Below are 17,044 nucleotides of genomic sequence, written 5' to 3'. Positions count from 1 at the left end.
AATCGATTAGTTAACCAAATGTTTCCTTTTATCCCCTAAACATTTGCAAACTTCAATCGGTATTTTATCTGGTCCTATAGATTTCCCACTTTCCATCTTTGTTAATGTCATCTTAACTTCAAAGACTCTAATTTTGTGAATAAATCTCCTATTTTTAGTTTTCTCCTCATTTGTATTCTAGTTTTTTTCCTCTTGCTAAATCATTTGTCGAAAACAAAGGTTTATTTACCAGCAAAGGCATTTTGTGGGGACAACCATCCTTAGTAAATACCAAAAATCTGATGCAAATTGAAGATCTTAAATGGCTCTATCCCTAGATGTGTGTTATGTGTTGCATTCACAAAGAAGATCACACATAGATTTTTTTTCTCTCTCATTACTCCACAGCTTAATATTTATGGAACGAGCTGTTTGAACTGTTTAAAGAGTGCTTGGAATATCCTAATTTTTTGGAGGCTTTTTTTTCCATATTTGATTTTTAAAATATTTGAAAAGAACACGAGGATTTTTTTAGATGTGCATTTTTTCCTATTTTGTGGGTATTTTTGGCTTGAGAGAAATGCTCATATTTTTCGAGACTGCACTTCAGCTTTTGATTTAATTTGGGATAGGATTATTTTCTTCGTTTCATTATCAGTTTTCTCTGAAAGGGTTTTAAAACGTGAATCTTTATATATCCAATGCAAGTTGGTTGGATTTGTCAGCTTAATTTTTATGTTTTCCACTTGTATTTGTTTCCTTTCTGGTTATTTTTTCTTCCAAGTCGTATAATGGATTTTTCATCCTCCGTATACACTCTTTCATCATAATATATTTTATTTTTTTATTAAAAAAATTGACCACAAAATTGTGAAAAGTGAATACATAGAATTCTCTAGAATATTTTTCTTCAGAAATAAAGGAGAAAATATACCAGTACTCAAGACTTGGTTCAGATGATTTATCCTCCTCCGAGAGCATGAAGTAAACAAAATCTTCGTAACTCATTTTCCCTTCAACTTTACTAACAAATTTTCTGGGAACCTGAAATGAGATTCAATTATAAATAAGATTCATAGAAATAGATGTAAATTTTTCTGGCAAAAATCTAACTCCATCCTCGACAAAAACTAAATAATATACAATAAGCAGAATATAATAAATGCAAACCTGAGAGAAAATTCTATCAACAATCCGGTAGGTGAGGGCATGGTTACCATATCTAATTAGGTTCTCCTTGTCAATCAAGAAATCGTGGTCGGTGTCAAGCTCCCAAAATTTGCAGTATATCACATAGAAATGTTCATAACTAAAGTACCTGCAGTAAAGAAGAAAGAACAAGAATTGATTATGTAACAAATGTAATGAAAATGGAATTTCAAAATTTTAATTATGCACTTCCTTACAATCTTCAAAATAGAGAAAGTAAGGAGCGAGGGAAACAAACAATAGATATCATACTAGGCTATAAAATTGGCCCTAAGATGGGTTACAGGTATCCTCTTACTCACTAATGGGACTAAATCTAAAGTTGATGAAAACATAAATTAAAAAGTAACTCTATTCAATATATAAAACGAGCTATTTAACTGGTCCCAGATATCTAACCAAGAATGTAATTTCAAGAAACTCGTGAGTGCCAGGCCAATATTTCAAAAGATAAACCCACCTCAAAACTTTGTTAATGTCTTCTTCCTCATCCACATACTGCATTGCAGCAATTAGATTCCCGCGTTTCAGCTCACGCAGAGTAAGATGGCCATTTCCTGTTCTATTAATGTAGTAGAAGATCCTGTATATGACTGTCTCAGCTGTGCAAATTGCAATAGAAGTCACAATACATAAGCTAGACGTAGTTACATTTAGACCACATTCAACTGATGCAATCAATAGAACTGGCCTAAGGACCAGGAAGCCTGTGTGTGTGTGGTGTACACAGATCATTTTTTCAGACAATATGTCGGAAAACCACATCTATCACAAGTGAACAAGGAGCATACCATGCTAATTATAATGGGCAAACCTAAAATTCCAAAAACATTTAATTAATATAAGCACTAAAATGAAATGTCCTGATGGCATGGAAACTTTGTGCAGTGGCTGTCTTTCTTGAATCAAATGCCCCATCAAGTCTCGATGAGAGAGGGAGCTGTGCATGGTTTGGGGTTAATCGAGAGAGCTCCAAAAACTCAAAAGCTACCAAATAATCTCTAAATAGAATTAAGCAGAAAAGAGAGAGGAAAAAAAAAAGGAAAAGAAAAACTAGTCTGTTTCCAAGGACACCACAGCCAGTAACAGGAACAATAGATTAACGAAGGCAAGAATTTATAGTTTTGGATAGAAAACTAATATTTATTTAGAGGGGAAGAAAAGGCAAAAAGGAGGGCAAGGCATCCTCCTAAATAAACAAAAGAGGACAAAAAATCCTCCATAAAAATAAATTAAAGAATATATACACACACACAGTACATGAAAGCAGCCCCCAAAACACACTGCAAATTGGTTAACACCACCACACCACAGCCCCCACCCCTTCTGCCCTTGAAAAAAAGGCACTCAAAGGGTGACTCTCTCCAAATAAATCAACCCCCTCACTTTCTTTTTTTTTTCTTTTTGTCTTCTTTCAACCACGTTACAACCACAATCTCATGCATATGATCAATTATATCCCTTGCAGGGGAAAGAAGGAAGAAATTAGTCCTATAATTTACACATGCATGGCATGGTACTACAAAGGTTCGTTCCAGCTCTTTTATGCTGTCTTTCTCAAGAACCATATACTCACCATCATTTTTCCATAGGAGAACAGAAAAACACCAATGGCACCAAGGGAGTCCAACGCAAGTACAAAGACAAAATTACAAAGAGACGCATTGAAAAAAAAAAAAAAATAACAGGCAGATTTCTAACTTACAAAATGCTCCCATATGGACCAAAATTAAAATGTTTTAAGCCATCTACCTTTACAATTTTAGGAGAAATTTCTGTTCCTTCAAAACCACTACAATTTCTTTCCATTAAGTCAGTAAAAAATAGTTAAGTGGCACAGGTTTTGAGATCTTTTTTCTTCCTTAAATCCTTCACAATATTCACTCTTTCTTACCCTTTTGGTCAACCTATATAGTATATAATATTCAAGAATTTCAGTTTATCATTAACATAAAATTAAAATTTGAAATATATTCAAGGGAAAGTTTCTTGACACACACATAAACGGTGCACTTTATGGACAATACAAGCTTTGATACTCAGAGCCATCAGTGTGCTGCACCTAGAACTGATGCTTGGACATTGGACATGAATACTACCACTAGACACTTCAAAATGATGGAAAATCATCCAAAAGCAAGAAATTCCATCACTTGGACATGCAGCCAATCTGAAACTAGTACTAGAGACTAGAGAGTCCATGTAACATAGTGATAGGGATCAAACTGGGTGGAGTCTTCACATTAACCACAGGCATAGGCATAATTTAGGATTTTGTTTATCAGATTTAATTATGTAATTTACAGCTTGGAGGAATTGTGTTTCCATATTTAGTTTTAAGAGAAAAGTTTGCATAAAGGTTTGATGCATAAATGTATAGGGTAGGTTGCATTCTTGATTGTTGAAATCCTAATTGAATTTTTCCTTAACTTTTAATTATCTTTTATTTCCAAATTCCAATTGCTTTCTCTTTATTTCCCCTCTTCCCTATTGCTATCTCTTATGCCAATTGGCACTACATCAATTGGCATCAGAGCCTTAGGTAGCATTTGGTTCACAATTGAAATCCCAATCAAAAATGGAATCGAAATTCACTGGAATCAGAAACGGAATGTCATATTCTCTCATGTTTGGTTCAGCAAGTTCAGCAAGGAATCGGAATCGAAATTGTATTATAGTGTTTGGTATATATAAACATAGGAATTGTAAATGAGTCTAATTTATCAATTATGTTATTACAGTATAAAAAATTTATTTAATTAATTTAATATGGACTAATAACATTATAAATATATAATTATTGCATACTATTACTTTATTAAGTTATATAATGAATATTTTTTCACAATAAAATCATTTTGATAATTATGTACTTGATTATACTTTGCATATCATATTTTATTATTTTTTTTATTATTATTATTTTTTAACTATATTATTAGTATTATATTTATCTTATATTCTATAAATATTATTTATTAATATGAAATTCATTAAAAATAAATAAAAATCTCATATATTATAACACTGTAACTAATTTATTATTTGATATAAAATAATAATAAAATAAAACAACCATCATACCATTATATTTTATTACACAAAAGTATTTTATTCTGCTTTTATATATTATATCATTATTAAAATTTAATATAAATTTTTATTAATGATATTAATAATTAATATTTTATATTATTTTAGGGTTATACATAATAATAACAACAATTATATCATAGTACTCTATAGTTTAATACTTTTCTATTACTTTTTATGGGTTATAATATTATTATATATAATATAAATATTAATAATATGATTAAAATATTTTATATTAAAAATATTATTATATATTTATATTTAATGATGTTATAATATTAATATTCGTTTTTAGATTTATGTGATATTATATTATACATAGTAGTATCTTAACATTATTTTTTTATTTACATACCTTCTTATATTATATATAATATTACATTATAATATATATGTGCCAGCGTATATGTAATATACAATAGTACTCTATATTCTACACTATATCATTATTAAATTTCACTATTATATGTTTATAATTGAAGACAATAAATATTTAATTTTATGTATTTTTAAGATTAAAAATAATAATATAATAAATCAATAAGCATATCACAAGTATACCATAATATTTACATTTAATATTGTTCTAATTTTTATAAGTTATAACATTATTATACATAATAAAAAATAATAATGATGATGATTAAATATTTATATTAAAATATATTATAAAATTTTAAATATTAATAATAATATCATAATATTAATATTATTTTTAAAATTTATGTACTATATACTATATTATATTAACATAAATTATCATATTTTAATAAATATTGTGTGTCCAAGAATCAAAATTTGATTCCAGAGTACGAGTCAGGAATCAAAATGTGGGCAAAAGGGGGAATCTCATTCCTGCGAATAGGAATTAGAATGAGATTACCGTAAAACAAACATTAGAAATGGGAATCAACTATTCCAATTCTGATTCCTAGAGTTGATTTCTATTTACCAAACACCACCTTACTTCAATCCACCTCCTCACTATCATTACTATCTGCACACCTGTGCCCTCCATCACAACTGTCAACACCCTTCTTTGTCACTGCCTTACGAGCTGCCAGCCTAACCCTTCTCCCTGAATAATCCCCACCGCCATTGTACCATTTAATCAAACATTTCCATCACAGATTTTTCTTACCAAAAAATAAAAGAACTGCTATTGGCTGCTATTAAAACTGAGAAGCAGCAATATGCAGGACAAAGAAACCTGGAGAAAAAGAAAAGAAAAGAAATTGCCACTACTGCATTGGAGAAAATACACCACCTGGCACCGCCATCCTTGTCACTGAGAGAAGCCCAACCAGCAGATCTTCCTCACTGAAACCCTCCAGTGCCATCCATCAGAATTCCCATTCTTTTCACTCGCACGCCGTTACATCGGCTGAGCAGGCTCGCAATCCCATCTGCTTCACACCTTCACCAGTGGCGCCCCATTTGAGGCTTCATCCCCTTCTATTGTACCGCAACCTGACCTCTGCCTCATCTATTATGCAAATAAAAGTGAGAGCCTCAAAATACTCTCTAACCTACACTCACTCACACGCCCACCTTTCAAAACATTGGTATGCACAACAAAGTGCTTGTAGTCTTTGGACACATACAATTTTAGATTCTGTTATTGTCTCTTGAATGATTTTCGCACATGGATGGCATGCCCTCGGCGTCCCATAATGAAAACTTTTTTCTTCTTAGTCGATAAAAAAAATTATTTAAAAAAAAAAACAAAAAGAAAAAACAAAAAACAAAAAAAAAAAAAAACAAAACAAAACAAAGCAAACTTATACCCTAAAGACATTCCAAGGTTTCAGATGTGTGCATATGCATGCACAACTCTTGCAAAGAAGAATATACTTCATAATTGTTGGAGCAGAAAAACTAGCATGGTTAGACCAACATAATCCACTTTGGAAGCCTAAATTGAAGATCACAGGTCCCACAGCCAATAAAGGCAATTTGGTAAGAAGGAAAAAGCCTGTAATAGTTTACGGCAAAATTTGTTTATTTATTTTGTTTTTCTGTTTACTTCATTTGGATTTTCATTTGATGTTGTTGCCTAAGGTGGCAGTAACCCTAGTTTGACTAGGATTATGCCTATACAGGAAGATGTAATGTATAATCAATTGGCTAGGAATTTTGGAGAATTTTGAACCTTCCTCGGTGATCTAAGAATTTTGTCTCCCAGTGATACCTGCTGAGACCTCTCTCTCTCTCCCTTCTCTCCTCGTCCTCCTCCTCATCTTATTCTTTTCCCATGCATGTGAATGTATTCAGAGAGGCAAATTTATATCTTTCAAATGTATGCATGTCTCTTTGCTAGACTATCCTAATCTACTTCCCATAACTTCTCTGACTAAATTTTATAGCTATAATTGATCTTCTCTATCTTCTGTATAAATCATTCCAATAATAAAAGTTCTAGTTGTCAAATTCAGCAACCTAAGTCCCTTAAATCAACATCAAGCTTCAAGCATAAAAGGTAATGATTTAAGCACGTACAAGAAAACTTGTAGAAAAAGACCAAAACCATATCTGTGAAAGCATACCATATCTTTCCTGAAATTCTGGCGTGCTCTGCAAAAATTCCAACCCTGGATGAGATGCCAAAAGTTCCCTAAGCACATGCTTAAAGTCATCCTGTAATCAAGTTGAAACAAATAAAGAAGCAACAGTCAAACCATAAACCTGAAATTCATGCGAAATTGCACATGTTGATGTTGACTTCCACAGAGGTAATTTGGAATGTGTTACTCCTGAATGGTGATTAGTTTAAATTATGTGCAAATTCTTGGAAAGAACGTAGAGTATGAGAATGATAGCTTCAAAACAGAACAGACCTGTGTAAGGTATTTGCAGTCCGGTTGCTTTAAAATCATATAAATTTGGGTTGCTATATCCATTGTCAACATATGGCTTCTAACCCAATAATTGATGAATGCATCCCTACAAGATGTTATGAAGCAAACAAAGCATTCAAGCAATTATAAAACTTCCCACCAAGTACTGTTAAAAACTTGCTATGGAAATCTTGGACCTAAAAAGGCCCTTCCTATTTCTAGTAAAATTTATCATGTCCCACTTCCACCAAGGAACCCTAGACCCAAGAACACAAAGGTCCAAAAAAGCACAAAAACATTCATGAAACAAAGGTTCTGCACATATCAAAAGAGTTATATCACCAAATCTCGACACTAACATTTTTACAACCAAGAAATTCTATAAATGGAACCCATCCATTCAATTGTTGTGTGGAACAACATGACACTACTACCGAAACTTCAATGAAAAGTTATAAACAAATAAATAAATTATAATTATAATTATACCTATCAAAATATTACAATTATGTAGTTTGCAAGACTCATAAAGAAACAACATACAAAATCATGTGTACTCAATATATATATATATATATATATATATATATATATATATATATATAAAAAGAGGAAAAAGGATAACAATGAAGCCTATAGTAAAGTGGCAGACAGTTGCTAAATCAATAAATCAACCCCAATAATCATTTTATAGGAATACTCTAAAACATATCATTTTTAAAACATTAAAATAAGCACACCAGTTGCACAGCTCAGGCCAATTGGGCCTATATTGTGCAAAGATTACCAATGCATAGCGGAAACACAAATTGAATTTGTTCGTGCAATGCAGCAATCAACGATTAATAATACAATAACACAATCACACGCAGGTAATTATCAAAGCAATAAAACACACGACAAATAAATTTATGTGGTTCGGCAATGTGCCTACATCCACAGGAGCAAATGGCTGATTTTCACTCTCTCTCTCAAACAAGGGTTACAATAATTTTTTAAATGCTAACCCTATGTGTACAGAAGACTTAGAAAGTTCCTAAAGTACCCCTGTAGCAATCCCCAAAAGAAAATCCTATGAAATTTCCAATCTACTGATCTTCCCAATTCAAAATTCATAATCAGGGCCGAACAAGACCGTTGAAGGTTTCAAGAAAATTAGTGACGATTATCTCTCAAGGGTTAACCGTCGACCAAACTGTCGATGGTTTCTTCCTACAGCCCAGTTCCTTGTTCTTACTTCACCATGCTTTCCCTGTGCATATATTCCACTCAATATGAACCACATAATCCAACAATCTCCACCTCGGCGAATCTTCACCCCTTAGGAAAAATACGAAAGCATAACCCACAGCTCCACCTGGGACAATAGATTGGGACGTCTCCCATCTAGCACCTGGAAACGTTAATCAAGTCCAAGCAATGCTTGAACTTTTCCGTTGTAACAGGCTTTGTCAACATATTTGCTGCATTCTCAAACGTGTGAACTTTCTCAAGTAGTAGTTCACCAGAAGCAACCAGTTCCCTGATCCTGTGAAACTACACATCCATGTACTTAGTCCTCGCATGATACACTTGGTTCTTCGCCAAATAGATGGCACTCTGACTATCACAATGCAGTTGAACTCCACCTTACTGGATACCCAGCTCCTTGACCAATCATGTAAGCCACAACGCTTCCTTGGCAGCCTCAGCCACTGTCATGTACTCCGATTCAGTAGTAGTTAAAGCAACGAGCGACTACACCATGGACCTCCAACAAATAGGTCCTCCCACGAGGGTGAACACGTACACTATGGTAGACCTCCTGTCATCCAAGTCCCCTACATAGTCTGCATCCACATAACCTACCACTGAAGGATCACATTGTTGTCTGTTGATCATAATGTCATAGCTTGTTATACCCCTCAAGTATCTGAGAATACACTTGACCACATCCCAATGCTATCGACTCAGATTCGAAAAGAACTTACTCACCACATTGACAGCTTGTGCTAGGTCCGATCTTGTACATACCATAGCATACATCAGACAACCCATTGCACTGGCATAAGGGACCTTCGACATGTCACGAATGTCTTCATCCGTCTTAGGGCACTGGGCGGTAGACAACCTAAAATGATTTGCTGACGGTGTACTCGTCGGTTTAGCATTAACCATGTTAAACCTCTCCAACACCTTCTCCACATAGCTACCCTGAGATAACCACAATCCCCCTGCAACTCTATCCCTGTGATCTCCATCGCAAGAATCTACTTAACCGCATCCAAGTCTTTTATGTCAAACTTTTTACTCAATAGAGTCCTCAACTGATTTACCTCAGTCATATCCTTTGCAACAATCAGCATGTCATCAACATAAAACAACAAAAATATGAGTAAACCGTCCTCAAGACTCCTCACATAGACGCAGCAATCATACTCACACCTCCTGTAGCCAATCCAAATCATGTAAGAGTCAAAGCATTTGTACCACTGCTTCAGAGACTGCTTCAACCCGTAAAGTGATTTCTTCAATTTACAAACCAGGCGCTCCTATCTAGGTTAACTAAACCCTTCTGGCTGTATCATGTAAATCAGCCCCTCCAAATCACCATGGAGAAAAGCTGTCTTTACGTCCATCTTCTCCAAATGCAATGTCGTAATGCGCCACCAATCCCAACACTACCTTGATAGAAGTGTGTATGACCACAGGGGAGAAAATCTCATCACAATCAACCTCTTTCCTCTGTGAGTAACTCTTTGCTACTAACTGAGCCTTGAATTTCTCTTTTTTATTTTTCTGAAACCGCTTCTTTCTTCTCATACACCCACTTGCATCCTATCGCCCTCTTCCCCGTAGGAAGCTCCACTAACTCCCACGTCTGATTCTTATGCAATGACTCCATCTCCTCCACCATAGCGCCTATCCATCTACTTTTCTCCTAGCTGTGCACCGCCTCTTGAAAGGTAGTAGGATCCCCGCTACTAGCAATAAGTGCATAAGACACTAGATCATCAAATCCGTACCTGAGCGGTGGCCTGATAGTGCGTCTAGGTCTATCTACAGCTATACTGCGTTGCTGCTAGTCTCCTGAGCTAGAACTTCCTGCATTCTGAACAACTTCATTTGTACCTTGAGTCTCTAACTCCACCTGCATTGCATGCTCATTGTTACTACAGTTTTCTAGCACCTTTTCTCCTCTTCTTCGTGAGTATGCCGCAACATGATTTTCTCATCGAAAATCACGTCTCTCCCAATCACTACCTTGTTTGCCTTTGGATACCATAGCTTGAACCCTTTCACCCCTTTCTGATACCCAAGAAAGATGCATCGTCTAGACTTTGCTTCAAGCTTTGATCACTCCTCACTAGGAACATGCACATAGGCTCGACACCCAAATATTATCAAACCGGAATAGTCTACCTCGATGTCTATCTACACCTTCTCTGCAACTTTCCCATCTAGTGCTGCCCTTGGTGATCTATTAATCAAGAAATACGTCATATTCACTACCTTTGCCCAAAAGTTCTTCGCGAGCCCTGCATTCAACCTGAGACACCGAGCCCTTTCAGCTATGATTCGGTTCATCCTTTCCGCCACACCATTTTGTTGTGGTGTCTTGCATACTGTGAAATGTCTCCTAATGCCATGCTGCTCGCACAACTCCATGAAACCTCGAATCAATGTATTCAATTCCGTTGTCTGATCTGAGGCGTTTGATTTTTATCCCGATCTGATTTTTCACCTCAATTTTCCACAATTTAAACTTGACAAACGTCTCTGACTTGTGTCGCATGAAGTACACCCAGACCTTTCGTGAGTAATTATCAATAAAACTCACGAAATACATATGCCTCCTTCATGATGCTACTCTCACCGGCCCCCAAACATCTAAATGAATGTAATCAAGGATTCCCTCCGTCTTGTGCGTGACTGCCATGAATTGTACCCTATTATGTTTCCCAAGCACACAGTACCAGCAAAAATCTAGCTTGCATAATTTAAACCCCTTCAAAAGATTTCTCTTATGAAGCTCCATCATTCCACTCTCTCCCATATGCCCTAACCGCATATGGCACAAAACAGTACTATCCGACTCAGACTCTGCAGTCGCAGCTCCACCTACAACTATGGTACCTAGAAGTGTATAAATATTCCCTGGTACTTTCTGCCCCTTTAACCCATTGCAATCTAAAGTACCCAATGAAATCAAATTCTTCCTTAACTCCAATATATGCCCAAAATCGCATAACGTGCTCACCACACCATCAAACATCTTGATTCTGATGTTCCCCATTCTGACAATTTTGAATGAAGCATCATTCCCCATTAGAAGAGAACCAAAATTTACCAATTTGTAAGTAATGAACCAGTCTTTGTTGGGCATCATGTGATAAGAGTACAACAAATCTAAGATCCAAGAATCCATAAGACCAAAAGCATATCACCATCACCGCTCCCTGAGTCTCCTTCTTCCACTACATTCTCCGAGTTTGATGAACCTTCTTTATTTTTTGCATTCGCCTTCTTCCTCTCTAGACAATCCAATTTTATGTGCCCCTTTTTCTCGCACTTAAAACACTGTACATCCTTCCTCTTCCTAGAATTGGACCGAGCCTTATTATTACTCGGTCCACTCTAGAACTTGCTTCTCCAACGATCCTGATTACCTTTCACAACAAGCCCTTCACCTTGAGAATTCTCATCACTGGCTTTCTTCCTCAGATGAAAACCCAACAGGGCACTCGTGATATCCTCCAACTCCAGAGTTTTTTTTCCCCATGTCAGAGTCATAATCAAATTCTCATACATAGGAGACGTAGGTAGAGAATTCAGCAGCATCAACGTCTTGTCTTCGTCGTCGAACTTCACATCAACCCGCTTCATATTACTAATGATCTGATTGAATACATTGATGTGTTGATTCAGATCCAAACCCTCTGCCATCTTAAGCTCATACAGGTTTTGCTTAAGATACAACTTGTTCATCAATGACTTGGACATATACCAGCTCTCTAGTTTCAGTCAAACTGCTGCCGACGATTCCTAATCCATGACGTGATTCATCACGTCATTGGCTCGACAAAGTCTGATAATCGCCACAGCCTTCGCTTCCAATTCCTTCCAACTCATGTCGTCCATGCCTTCCGACTGCCTCTCATATAATGTCTTCACCATACCTTGCTACACCAACAAGTCCTTAACCCTCATTTTCCAAAGTCCAAAATTTCTCAATCCATCGAACTTGACAATACCAAACTTTGCAGAATAAATCCCAACCAAGCATTGCAACCAATAGCTCTGATACCAATTTGTTGTGCAAAGATTACCAATGCACAGCAGAAACACAAATTGAATCAGATCGTGCAATGCAGCAATCAACGATGAATAATATAGAAACACAATCACACACAAGCAATTATCAAAGCAATAAAGCACACAACACAAAAATTTACATGGTTCGACAATGTGCCTACGTCCATGAGAGAAAACGGCTGATTTTCACTCTCTCTCTCAAACAAGGGTAACAATAATTGTTTATATGCTAACCCTATGCATACAGAAGACTTAGAAAGTTCCTAAAGTACCCTTCTAGCAATCCCCGAAAGAAAATCCTCCGAAATCCCTAATCTACTGATCTTCCCAATTCAAAATCCGTAATCAGTGTCAAACATGACCATTGACGATTTTAGCAAACCGTCAATGATTTAAAACAGAGACTGAACTGTGAAGGCTGAAACCATCGATGGTTTCAAGCAAACCATCAACCAAACTGTCAACGGTTCTTTCTACAGCCCAGTTCCTTGTTCTTGATTCACCATGCTTTCCCTATGCATGTATTCCATTCAATATGAGCCACATACTCGAACAGCCTCCCAATGGGCCAATAAAGAAAAAAAGTTAATACAAGCACTAGAAACACGCAATTCACAGTCCAAGATGCAATAATTAATAACGAAACAGAACTTTGCACAGAACTGAACAATAACATAACTGGAGGTATAGAAGGGAAAAGCCAACATTGAAATTTTGATAAAGCCCGCTGACCTAGCAAACAAAGCAGGACGTGATGAGTGAAGTCATCTACACTAGATATTCACCCTAAAGAAAAATTACTGAATAGTAAGTGAATGAATGGTATGGTATGACTCCACTTGCACATCATATTGGTAAGGACAGTGGCATCAATTAAGTACTTCACACAAAACTAAAACAGTGCACTGTCTTGTATGCTTTGCCCAATGTTAATTGGAAGCAGATGCGTAACAAAAATAGGAATAAAATAGGAATAAGGAGGCACTGCACTGGTGATCAGCTTTCTATAAACTCAGATAATTTAGTTATGAATGCAAGACAGTTTTTTTAACTACATTAATCATATAAGAATGTTGAACATCTTCAAAATGCAAAATTTTTTATATCACTTACAGAATCTTGTTAGATTAGCAATGAAAGAGCACAACTAGCACTTTTTTTTTGTGTAGACCATTTCATGTGCTTAATGCCATTGCCTACTCTATTATCTCAACACACAATATTCTTTTAAGCTTCACTTGACTATTTTTTGCTTTTCTTGCAGAAAGAAAATGGGGACAAAACAAAAACAGACAGAAAAACTTTTAGAACACTAGCATCCTGATCAATTTTGCATTGCACTCCAAAATTCAATATCTGGATTGCAATTGGTAGGGGGTACTGACCACTCCTTTCCCATTGATTTTCTTTCCAGCATGAAGAAGAAAAATGACATAAAAATCTCCTCCAAAGGCCTATAGGTATTTCAGATTGATCCTGCAATAGCATCACCCAGAAGATTCCCTAAGTGTGCATGCCTAGTCAGATTACCTCCTAGACATAAGCTGGATGTGGGCAGTGTTGACCAGGTGACATGTAAAGAACAGAGCTAGAGTGGACACACAAACACATTGATTGGATAAACGAATTCACACTTAGGATAATGGCATATTTATTCAATCCTAATATTGTAACCCCCATAATTAGAGGATTTTTAGCAACAAGAATTCCAAGATAAAATACTCTCAAGTTATTTGGAGCATAAGCAAAACCACACAAGGATCATAAACATGCAAATTTTGAACCATGCAAAATTCTTCAATGACAGCCATGAAATGTGTTAAGTTCTTACAAAATTTTCAACTTTACGCATTTCCGTAAAGACAAAAAACAATGCATATTAAGTACATGCCCCATCAGTCCTAAGTATCAATCTAGCACCTTTAATGGCCTGCTTACAATTTTTTTCCCAACTTATAAAGTGTCATAGAGAGTGGCAAGAAAATCAATTGTCAATTACAAAACATTAACTTGACAATTTTAATGGTTTTCGTTTTATCCCGTTTAACATCACCCCCTTTTCATAAGAAGATATATCTTCTTTAGTTTTACAGGAGCTTATGGGCTGAAAGAAAAAATATACTGTCTTTGCAATGCACATTTTTTGGGTAGAGGAGGAGATCCCTAATGACAGAAGGCCCATGTTATGCTCTTGGGCATCTGAAATGAGGCATTATTAATATATACTAATAAATTTCTAGCGACATAATCATAAATAAGTTGAGTACCTTGTCACAACACCACTGCAGTCAACATCAATCTTTCTGAAAAGGGCAGAGGAGAAAAATGATGGTAGCTTGCAGATTTCCTTTGTAACAGATTTAAAGTCTACCATTGTAAAGACAAAGAATAAAAATTAAAATAATAATAAATTAAGAAGAAAAAAAACATAAAAAATAAAATTAAAACATAAAGACAATAATGCAAAAGCTAATCCTATCCAACATGTTCTCACCATGTAGTTGCAGTCCATCCAAGTGACTATGAAAAAACCGATCAATCTTAAACAAACACTGCTCTTTCATTTCCTTTGAAGGTGGTCGTCCACTTTTAAAGTAAAACTGCAGGCATATTAAAGAGTTCAATCAAACCCTATGTCCACTTAAGCTACCTTTGATTCGATGAATGTCAATCTCTAGGAATACAATTAAATAAGATCTGTATCTGTATGTGGTTGGATAGGATATGAATAGACATGCTGTGGTTAAATTTGGGAATAATCACTTTTTATCTATTCCACGTCATGGATTCATAAATATTTTTTGCATTATCATTTGCTCTATAATGACAATAAATCTTCTTTTGTAAGTTTTCAAATTCTTATATACTGACTGTTCTATTCCAATCAATAGGTCTCCCATGAACCAAACCTTACGGTAGCTTATTGCGTGCTTATACATACCAACCAGAAAAAACACCAAAAAAAATGTTTGACTGAATGCTGAAGCAGTATATGACTAGCATTGTCAGCAGAAATAAAAAAAGTTAAGGAAGCTTATCATGAAATCAAACCTGGGGGATGATTTCTCGTACAGGCTCACTGACTAATTTTAAAGGGGAAGCCAAAGATGAAAGACCAACTCTCTGTTTTACGATACGTGGAGAGCCCGATGTACTTCGTGGTGAGAGTGGAGGAGCACTGCCAGCAGGAAACATGGAAGGTAATGAATTGCTTGAAGCAGCATTAGCACTCGTAGAGTTCCCAATGGCAGTCAGCGGAGCACCTGACTTTGCATCTGCCAGCAATGTTTTCACCTGCATTCATATTGAAAATAAATAAATAAATAAGGAATCTTTCCCATGTGTTTTTTCTCCAAATGATAAGATTTGAACCCTGTATCTTCCTCGTTCCACCCAAACCACTTACCACCTGAGCAGGGCTTAAGGGAAAATCTTTCCAATATCTATATTTAAAAATAATAAATAAAAAAATAATCCAAAAAGAAGTAGAGAAAAATAAGAGGAAATAAAAAATATTAATTTTAAATGTCCTTCAATGCAAACATTAAGCCTAAGAAATAAAAAATTCATAAGTTTCTACCACAACAACAGAACACAGTTAAGCTCAGTTCAAACATTATTTATTATATGGGGTTTGATCTCATGGATCCTTCAATGCTGCTGCACATTTGTGCATTATTGTGTTAAATCAGAAGGCCACAACACAATCATCAACCAAAACTCCAGAATTGTTTTAAACAAGACTTTCCTTCATCACCTCTTTCTCTTTAACCCTTTCAGTACGGTTGCTTCTTTCCAATGAAGATGGCAAACCCTCTAGGCCATCAAAAATTTGCTTTGAAACTGAGCATTGCAGGGTAGGGTTTGCACCCAGAATCTGCTTGGAAGACAGCATACCTGTTTATTCCCTTGTCTGCCTACACCAATTAACGGGAGAATTCTGGGTTTGAAATGCAGGTAACTTCTGATCTTCCTCAATTTGGCCTCCAACTACTGGTGTCTGCTGTTCCCACTGAGAAGATCCTTCTGTAACAGCTTCACAAAAGTGCACCCTTTTTAATCCATCACTCCCAGCCAAACATCCCTGGTCTTTAGAAACTCCATTGGAAGGATCTTCTTGGGCGTTATTTGAGATCTGAACAGAACCTTGAACATTTACACCAACCTCTCAGGCCTGGTCCACATTATTCAAAAAATGGTCCTGTTTAAAGGAGTGGCCCATCTGAGAATGACCCAACAAGCCTCCTTTGTTTCCAAAGAATGGTCCAATTCATTTTACCAAGACTATGGGCCTGTTCAATAAGCTGGCCTAACTTAGTTAAAAAAGAAACTGCTCCTTTTTCAATTACCTGGCCTAGGTCAGTAGGTCCAAGATTAAAACAAAACTTCCGAGCCCAATATTCTTTACCTCATCTTCCCCAAGCACAACCCTAGCCACCTCTACTAGCTTCCAAGCTCCTTCCAAAATGCTAGATAGCTAGACTCTGTGGATTCTTCTCCAATTGAACAGCTCTGGTTTCTGGCAGTGAAGCTCTAGGCTCCTTCAGTTTAAACTCAGCCCCACAACAAAAGCAGATTTTGTCTTTTCCACACTCCACGCCCCAATTCCATGCTTGCACACAACTTTT

At 35.9% G+C, this 17,044-nt stretch overlaps 1 protein-coding gene across 2 annotated transcripts in view; it reads right to left on the bottom strand.

The window, feature by feature from the left end:
- LOC131152126 (serine/threonine protein phosphatase 2A regulatory subunit B''alpha-like) overlaps positions 1-17,044 on the bottom strand; it is a 79,717-nt gene that overhangs the window by 30,931 nt on the left and 31,742 nt on the right. For both annotated transcript variants that reach the window (XM_058103784.1, XM_058103785.1), the window contains 8 exons: positions 15,468-15,710; positions 14,911-15,016; positions 14,684-14,783; positions 7,122-7,227; positions 6,831-6,921; positions 1,649-1,790; positions 1,150-1,297; positions 914-1,023 (listed from right to left, as the gene is read on the bottom strand). In XM_058103784.1, coding sequence (XP_057959767.1) covers positions 914-1,023; positions 1,150-1,297; positions 1,649-1,790; positions 6,831-6,921; positions 7,122-7,227; positions 14,684-14,783; positions 14,911-15,016; positions 15,468-15,710 — 1,046 coding nt within the window. The remainder of the gene's footprint in view (positions 1-913; positions 1,024-1,149; positions 1,298-1,648; positions 1,791-6,830; positions 6,922-7,121; positions 7,228-14,683; positions 14,784-14,910; positions 15,017-15,467; positions 15,711-17,044) is intronic.

This window comes from Malania oleifera, chromosome 3 (assembly GCF_029873635.1).
Source record: "Malania oleifera isolate guangnan ecotype guangnan chromosome 3, ASM2987363v1, whole genome shotgun sequence".
Classification (NCBI taxonomy): domain Eukaryota; kingdom Viridiplantae; phylum Streptophyta; class Magnoliopsida; order Santalales; family Ximeniaceae; genus Malania; species Malania oleifera.
Note: the sequence above shows the minus strand (reverse complement) of the source record. Positions and strands in the feature narration are given on the sequence as shown.